This window comes from Salvelinus alpinus, chromosome 23 (genome assembly GCF_045679555.1).
Source record: "Salvelinus alpinus chromosome 23, SLU_Salpinus.1, whole genome shotgun sequence".
NCBI classification, from domain to species: Eukaryota; Metazoa; Chordata; class Actinopteri; order Salmoniformes; family Salmonidae; genus Salvelinus; species Salvelinus alpinus.
The window spans coordinates 43,790,889-43,799,929 of NC_092108.1; the positions used below are offsets into that span (position 1 = coordinate 43,790,889).

Consider the following 9,041-nt stretch of genomic DNA (forward strand, 5'->3'; position numbering starts at 1 on the left):
TGCTCGACGGGCACTATAGTATGACAGCCACCTGCTCCAACCTCTTCAACGTGTATGTGTGTCTTTCAGAAGGGTTGGGATAAAGCGTAAGACAGATTTCTGTTGGACCGTGTGTACAAATGGACAAATAAATCTTAATACCACAAATGAAAAGGTTATAAATGTTTGGAGTCCAAGCAAGGATACACTTGAACTAAGGCATTCATTTTTTCCCCCTGATATTCCAATAAAGGAAAGGTGATAGCATCTCCCATAAATGTCAGCAACAACAAGGTCTTTAATTCATGGTGCTCTTTCTATTTTAAGAAAGCTGACGACCTGTGGAGTTAGTCAAGCTTTTAGACGTTTATGGGAGATGCTATCACATTTCCTTTTTTGGAATATCAAGAATCTACAATGACTACCCAGATAAGCAGAGCCCCATACCAGAGAATCCTTTGGTACTAAGTAACGTCAAGTTTTGAAGTTTCCCACTGGGCACAGACATCAATTCAACGTTGGTATCAGGAATCAAAGTAAGACTCAGATGCAGACTGTCGAAATAACACTGTTTATTGTAGCAACGGGGGCAGGCAAAGACAGGTCAAGGCAGGCAGGGGTCGAAAATCCAGGGTAAGGCAAATGAACAGGACGGCAGCGGACTCAGGGTCAGGGTCAGGCAGAGAGGTCAGGCGGGCGGGTACAGGGTCAGCACCGGCAAAGGTCAAAACCAGGAGAACTAGCAAAGAGAGGCTGGGAAACGATAGGCGCTGACAGGAAAGACGCTGGAACGAACAAGGCGAACTGGCAACAAACAGACAGAGAACACAGGTATAAATACACAGGGGATGATTGGGAAAATGGGCGACACCTGGAGGGGGGTGGAGACAAGCACAAGGACAGGTGAAACAGATCAGGGCGTGACAGTTGATTCAACGTAATTTCATTGAAATGACGTGGAAACAACGTTGATTCTACCAGTATGTGCCCAGTGGGTTACCTCATTCAGCAATGTCTACTCCAGTCACTGTCTTAGATTGATGACGATATGAGAAAAGTATTTTGGTCCCTAACCTATTCATGGGTTTCACGTCGCATCACTACATTGGTGAAAGTTCTATGACTGAAAGTTCTACTCAATGCGTTCTCAATTGGCGCTGATGAAACTGTCATCTAAAGTGCTTCATAGTGACTTGGAAAAAACAAGGACATTTCTAAATGAGGCTAATCATTAGCAGGCAAAGCTTTTGTCATCATTGTGACGTCGTCACCTTCTGATTGTTGCCTGTAGTCCCACCGTTTATACAGAGACAAATTGGTTTCCTACTAATTATTTGCCTACTTAATCAATGTTATCGTATTTCCAAGACACCGCAGTGTAATTTAGACAAAATCATCATTAGCCTCCATTTAGAATGAATAAACAAGTTTGAAAAGTTGGCCAGTCCTCAAGAAAACATTCATAAAAACGGCCTGACGCACTGGTGAATAACCCATGAATTAGCAGAATAGAGCCGACCACCGTTTCCTGAGTGTAAGCGTAGGCCAATTGCCTATTACTGTAACAAGGAAGCTGAGTCACTACATCTGTAGTTCTGACCTGTAAACAACCAAACTATGTGTGAATAATTGTGAATAATGTAGCAGAGTTTCTGGGAACGAGTCACATTGATTTAGTTGGCCAGTGTAGGACCTACAGTCCTTCCAAGGAATCCTCTAGTCTACCCCCTTTTCCTGTTTCACCTACTTCCTTTCCCCTTTCCCTTCCTTTCCTGTTTCACACTCACTGAGATTCATCCGATTGTCTTTGGTGTTGGCTCTGTCTCATGTTTAAAATTAGAAACCCTTTTCCGAATAGACAATAGATTTCTCGTCTAGCCCAAAATGGAAGACTAATTATAGACATGGGTGTTTGACTTCTCAGAATAAGCTTTATGCTTTTGTCATTTGGGCCACTGTGAGAAATAGCTGTCCTCTTCGATGTATTGTGATGATACTGAAATTACTATAACATTTTGGGATGGTTTCCCGGACATCCAGCCATTTAACCTAGTCCTGGACTAAAATGCACTTTCAATGGAGATTCACTATTGAACATGCTTTTTAGATCAGGACTACGCTTAATATGCGTCTCGGAAACTGGCCCAAAGTGTTATAGTAATTTCAGTATCATAACAATTATTTATTGCAGTGGCAAACGTGTTCCAAGTACAACTTCAAACAGATGTTTTTTTGCTTGAGGGCTGGAAATAAACTCAAACCATGCAACACATTTAAATAAATGATTGTGTGGATTTGCAATTAACTTTATATTATGCTTGCTTAATATAATATGCTTGCTTATATTTGCTTCCTTCTTTCTAATCACACACGTGATGGTCAACCCCCCCCCCCCCCCCCCAAAAAAAACAAAAAAAAACAATGAAACGAGGGAGTATTTTTTTCTCCTCCCACGGCCCTCATGTCATTGGCTAAGAGGCGTGATGTCACAGAGGGGGCTGCCTTATAAAAACACACTCTTCACACACAGGCAGTAGACCACACTGAGAACTACTTTCACTGCAGTGTTAGAACCATCGCAGACTAAAAGCTCCGGAACACTACAGAAATACAGCACAGCAGCACAAAGGATCACATCTCATCATCTCCCACCATGTGCCGAGAACTGGAATCACTGCCTATCACATGTCTGGAGAGGTATGTTTTGTCATATATCTCTACTATTTCTACCATCTCATTATACGTCCCTGGATTTGGGTTACATTTTGGATTTACATCGATGGGAATTATTATATATCTACTTCATGGGGAAATTGGATGGACAGTTGTAAATAAGATGTGAATGATTGCATCAATCTGATGTAAATGGTTTCTCTGTTTTCACAGGGCAAAGGAACTCAAAGCTCTCTTTAGAAGCTTTCTACAGAAGCCAGATCTGAGCATCATCAGTGACTCACACAAGACTGACAAAATAAGGTAAGATATTTTAGCTCAGAATACTCCATTTCTATATAGCTTTTAAACCTGATCTAAACTGAATAGTGATAAATGTAGTCATGATTGAAATTTTGCATCGGAAATGGAAAAAAAACTTTAGGATACTATGCTAAATAAATGCTAACAAATATTTTTAGGACTGGGTGAACTAACCTGACTCTTTTTTATCAACAGGTTAAATATGGACGAACCCTTAAAATGGAGGCAGTCGTTTGAGAACCTGCTGTCCAACCAACGTAAGTCTGATTATTGATATGGGTTATCATACTGATCACTTCTCTTGCCTAAATGATATACGAATGTAGGATCTTAATTTGATCACCCTGTTGTTGCAGGAAATTATTTTAAAAAGCTAAAAGTGTGTCAACCCCTTCAAAAATGTCCATTAGTTATAACCCACACAATTATTCCCTATTCCTGTTGCTGCGGGATTATTTTCCTGCTGTGAGAAACTGGTCAAATTAAGATCCTGCATCTTTAGCATACTTAATTGGGCATACTGTACAGGCTCAGAAGTACATCTTGTAGAGATGTGCATTGCAAAAGTGTATAGGAAAAGCCATGTAGCTGGTACCCCATATAGCCAGAATAAATAGCCTAAAGAGCAGTATCAGGATGCACTCATAATATCACATTACAATATACTATTCATACTTAAACACTATAGGAAATGCAGCTTTTTCCAAATATCAAAAAATCGACACAGTTGAAAGTGAATCTCATCTTTTCTTTTCCAGATGGACTGTGCTTGTTCAGAGCTTTCCTGGTGTCAGAGTTTAGTGAGGAGAACATAGCTTTCTACCTGGCCTGTGAAGATTACAGGATAACCAAGCCCTCCTCAAAGCTATCCGCTAAGGCTAAGAAGATCTATGAGGAGTTTGTCTGCAGTGACGCACCAAGAGAGGTAAATATCAATATACAGTATAAATATAATGATGAAATTGTTCTGACTACATACAGAATATGTTTGAAGTGGAATTCATGGATTGGATGTACACTGCATAAATATATGCGCCCACACACACATAATTGACTAATTGTACATGAACAATACTCAATAACACTTAGTTTATTGTTAAACACATATTAATCAAATTGCCCTCTTTACCCAGGTCAACCTAGACCATGATACCAAAGCCATCACCAAGAAGAACCTGGAACGCCCCGGCCAGTCCTGTTTCAGCCTGGCCCAGGAGAAGATCTACGCCCTGATGGAGAAAGACTGCTACCCTCGCTTCCTCAAGTCCATCACCTACCTGGAGATCAGTCGGCAGGTCAAAGCCGGTTAAGACCAGTTAAGGCTGGTTAAGACTGGTTAATGCTGGTTGAGGCTGGTTAAGGATGGTTAAGGCCCACTGCAAGTGGCGAATGGGACACAAAGAAGAAGTGTATAGGAAACAAGCTGAAAAGCACACACTGGAAACCAGGTAGCCTCACTAGGTTCCTCCTCAGTACTGGTTGGTCAGAAGTATGGAGGGGCAACTGAAGATGAATACTGGACTGGAAGTCAGTCAGAATCAAGACTGGAAATCTTGTCCTGTGGCCTGGGAAAGAGCCTCGCTCAATGTGAAGATTGAGGTATTGAGGTTTGCTCAAGGTGAGCCTGTGTCTTGAAGTCAAGGACACACCAAGAGGTTCCTGTTCACGGCATTTGAGTAGAAAGAATAACGAGACGGAAAAGGACTGCTTTGCACAATCACTGATGGAGAAGCTGTTGTAGTCTTGTATTATCCAATGCTTTAATTTGTCTATTTATTTCTGTATTTATTAGCATTTATTTATTCGTTTCTACTGTGCAACTGTTCGACTTAGATTGTAATATTTATGTATATATATTTATGTGTTTTTTCTTCACAGAATTCCTTATGTGACAGGAAATTATTTGAAATAAAATGTAACTACATGAAACATAATGACATGAGGTTTTATGCATTTTCATTACCAGATCAAAAAGGACAGAAATGATCAGATCAAAGGTTGGGTTTCTTTTACATTCAATATGATGTATGAAACATGCAAAACATATCCATAATTTCTGTCTCTCCTCTCTGACTTGCACATACTGTATATAGACTTAGAAGACAAAGGGGAAGGAGGTTGAAATCATTTGGCTCCGTGAACAAATGAAAGATAATCATCACTGGCCATGCACCATAAAGTCCCATCTAATTGGGATGAAGCCTTTGCCTCCTAATATCAGGCAGGCACTTAAGTTGCAGGGAGGACAGGGGGATCATGACCCTACTAATATTACAGACAGGCCAATTTGAATCCCTCAATAATATACCATAATGAATTTGATGCATTCATCTTTCTGTGGCTTTACACTATACAGTACTATTCAATTCAAAATTGTATGATTGGATCCCCCCCGTGCCAATGATGCATTTGCTTTGGCCTCGTCCTCAGAGGCCATGGTTTGTGAAGGGGAAAAAGTTGAGCGAGGCTTGTAAGGAGCAGGGTTTCCACTGGGTGCATGTTTAGTTTTTTGCCCTAGCACTACACAGTTGATTCAAATAACCAAGTCATCGTCAAGCTTTTATTATTTGAATCAGCTGTGTAATGCTAGGGCAAAAAACAAAACGTGCACCCAGGAGTGCCAAAGGACCGACTTTGGCAAGCCCTGGTAACGAGAATGGAGCAATAACTCCTAGTGGTCTAAGTAAAAAATACTTTAAAGTACTACTTAAGTTGTTTTTTGGGGGGCATCTCTACTTCACTTTACTATTCATATTTTAAACTACTTTTACTGTTACTTCACTACATTACCAATGAAAATAATGTGATTTTTACTCATATGTTTTCCTTGACGTACAAAAGTTCTCGATACATTTTGAATGTTTAGCAGGAGAGGGAAATGGTCCAATTCACGCACTTACAGCGCATTCGGAAGGTATTTAGACTTTTTCCACATTTTGTTAAGTTACAGCCTTATTCTAAAATGGATTCAATTGTTTTTTGAAACAATTGAAACAACCCTCATCAGATCAACCAACAATGTACCATAATGACAAAGCAAAAACTTGGTTTCGTCAGACCAGAGAATTTTGCTTCTCATGGTCTGAGAGTCCTTTATGTGCCTTTTGGCAAATTCCAAGCGGGCTGCCGTGCCTTTTACTGAGGAGTGGCTTCCGTCTGGCCACTACCATAACTGCCTGTTGGTGGAGTGCTGCAGAGATGGTTGTCCTTCTGGAAGGTTCTCCCATCTCCACAGAGGAACTCTGGAGCTCTGTCAGAGTGACCATGGGGTTCTTGATCACCTCCGTGACCAAGGCCCTTCTCCCCCGATTGCTCAATTTGGCTGGGCGGCCAGCTCTAGGAAGAGTCTTGGTGGTTTCAAACGTCTTCCATTTAAGAATGATGAAGGCCACTGTGTTCTTGGGGACCTTCGATGCTGCAGAAATGTTTTGGTTCCCTTCCCCAGATCTGTGCCTCGACACAATTCTGTCTTGGAGCTCTACGGACAATTCCTTCGACCTCATGGCTTGGTTTCTGCTCTGACATGCACTGTCAAATGTGAGACCTTATATAGACAGGTGTGTGCCTTTCCAAATCATGTCCAATCAATTGAGTTTACCACAGGTGGACTCCAATCAAGTTGTAGAAACAGCTCATGGATAATCAATGGAAGCATCTCAATTTCGAGTCTCATGGCAAAGGGTCTGAATGCTTATGTAAATAAGGTATTTCTCTTTTTATTTTTAACAAATTTGCAAATATTTATAAAAATCTGTCTTGGCTTTGTCATTATGGGGTATTATGTGTAGATTGAAGAGGAAAAACATTTTGGAATAAGGCTGTAACGTAACAAAATGTGGAAAAGGAGAAGGGGTCTGTATACTTTCTGAATACACTGTACAGTATCAATAAAACATGCCTGGTGTTTAATTGATCCCTACTGCCTCTGATCTGACGGACTGACAAAACACACGTTGAAGAATCTCTCTCTCTTTCTCTTCTTAACAAACCCTTAACTTTGTGAGCTGACTTGTAACAAATAAAGAAGAACACTCCCATTTGACATGGTCAATTCATAAGCACAAATAAGAATTGTATCGAAAAAATATATTTTTTAAGTAGAGAAAGTTGATATTGCGACGTGGCTAGACGCACATGCGTTAATTCTTAAAACGAGAGATAATTGGAAATGGGTATTTTTTGAGTTCCCTGACAACTTTAGTAGTATTTTAAACTTTCAAACAACTGGTTTCTATTAGGCTACAGACTTAGAGAAGGGATGTTCCTCTGAACCTCAGGCAGTAGACTCAAGCAGGCCTGTTTCTCTTCTCAGTCAGAGGAGGCCTGCCTGCCTGTCTCACCGACTCAGACCAGCGGCAGCAACCTATCCTCCTTATTTATGTGGAACACTCGTCATGTTTATGCAACCCAATAAGAATATCTCCAGAACCACCTTCATATTTATTTCAACGGAAAATCTACAAAGGAAATTGGCCAACCCTAGTCTTTATTGATAGAGATGCATGTGACATTGCACAGCGGTACGCTGGTTTATTATTCCTTTATACAATTGTTCTTCTTGGTTTCAACATGGAAGGAAACCAGGTACTGGTGTTTGTATGTATTGTTTCTTGATGAGTGAAAGGTATTCTTATACCATATTTTCTGTGACAACAGTAGCACTTTATTCAATTCGGGGAAGTGAGGGAGCATATGATGTTCCTCCATGGTGAAAAGGGGCCATGACTGAAAAAGTTTGGGAAGTGCTGATCTAGCTAATGATTATCACAAATACAGATGGCCACATGCTTCAGCTGATTTATTTATAGCCACCACTCTGCATCAGTTGGGCTACAGATGGTAATGTTTATTTCTAAATGACACACCAGCCTGATAATCTGGACACATTTTTAGGCACATTTTTGGAGGGGAAAAAGTAATTTTAATGGTGTCACCATTATTTGATTTTCATGAATTTTGGAGTAGAAAAGTCACCAGGTCTGCGTTCAGTATTAAAAAAAAATGAAATGCAGCGTTCAATTAAACGGCAACGGTGCTGTCCAGAATTACCAGTTGAAAAACAGGGAGGGGCTCGTTTGTGGTTTGAAAATGCACCGCTGCCCGTCAAATACGTCACTCATTGATTCACGCCACACCCATCAAATGGAGCAAATGACACCTCAAAGTCTGTTCAAGAACGTTGAAGAATGTTTCGGAAAACGTAATTCAGTGCAAATCGTTATGCAATGTAGCCAACGTTCCGTCAAACTGAACACACCGCAGAATTGACTTCCTCAGTCGTTCTACAAAAAAATGACCAAGCATGGTTCCCTTCTGAACTGTTAGAGTTAGACCAACAGTTTAAAGTAATACAGACTTTTTTGGTATTTCAGTTGTGGTTGAACAAACAATCAGGAAATGTATTTCCCCTTCAAAATTCACCAGAAACAACCATTTCACAGTTATATATCTCCCAGGGGGGCCATTGTGTTGTATATTGGGGCGGTCAGGTTCAAAGTTACGCCGTTGGTCTCAGGGTTCTTGTGTATGTGAGGGGGGTAGACTGCAGGAACATCTGGAGGAGCAAATTCTCCAGTACGCTCAGCCTCACAGAGGGGTTTTCCCAGAAAGCGGCTTCAGAGAGTTTTGCCTGGCCGTGGTCTCCATGAAGACTAGCGATCACCCATTGCGCACCTCTTCAGGTTTATTTGCTGTGGCGCCACAGCCCACGAGTGAACCCCTCAGAGCCGCGGTGACTCACTTTACATAACCTCTCTCTCTTCCCCCTTTCCTTCCACACATCAATGAAGTATGTAATACAGACTCCCACAGAAAAGTGGGTGAGGGGAAAAAAAGGGTTGTTCATCAAAGCCACTCATCACATGGAGAAGGATGGTAGCCAACCGACATCTCCAGTCAACCCACTAACTCAGTAACTATAAGGTGGGTGGTCCCGTGTGGCTCAGTTGGTAGAGCATGGCGCTTGCAACGCCAGGGTTGTGGGTTCATTCCCCACGGGGGGACCAGGATGAATATGTATGAACTTTCCAATTTGTAAGTCGCTCTGGATAAGAGCGTCTGCTAAATGACTTAAATGTAAATGTAAA

At 41.1% G+C, this 9,041-nt stretch overlaps 1 protein-coding gene across 1 annotated transcript; it reads left to right on the forward strand.

The window, feature by feature from the left end:
* The first annotated feature begins 2,507 nt into the window (after nt 1-2,507).
* On the forward strand, nt 2,508-4,889 carry LOC139551100 (regulator of G-protein signaling 5-like). Its single transcript, XM_071362495.1, has 5 exons — nt 2,508-2,676; nt 2,866-2,955; nt 3,151-3,212; nt 3,714-3,880; nt 4,089-4,889. Exons 1-5 carry the CDS (start codon nt 2,633-2,635, stop codon nt 4,263-4,265), a joined length of 540 nt encoding a protein of 179 aa, XP_071218596.1. The 5' UTR covers nt 2,508-2,632; the 3' UTR covers nt 4,266-4,889.
* The last annotated feature ends 4,152 nt before the right edge of the window (nt 4,890-9,041 follow it).

Excerpts from the sequence above, each read along its gene's own strand:
- LOC139551100 (XM_071362495.1), top strand. The coding sequence starts at position 2,633 with ATGTGCCGAGAACTGGAATCACTGCCTATCACATGTCTGGAGAG. Across the intron at positions 2,677-2,865 it reads CCTATCACATGTCTGGAGAG|GGCAAAGGAACTCAAAGCTC; the intron begins GTATGTTTTGTC and ends CTGTTTTCACAG. Across the intron at positions 3,213-3,713 it reads GAACCTGCTGTCCAACCAAC|ATGGACTGTGCTTGTTCAGA; the intron begins GTAAGTCTGATT and ends TTTCTTTTCCAG.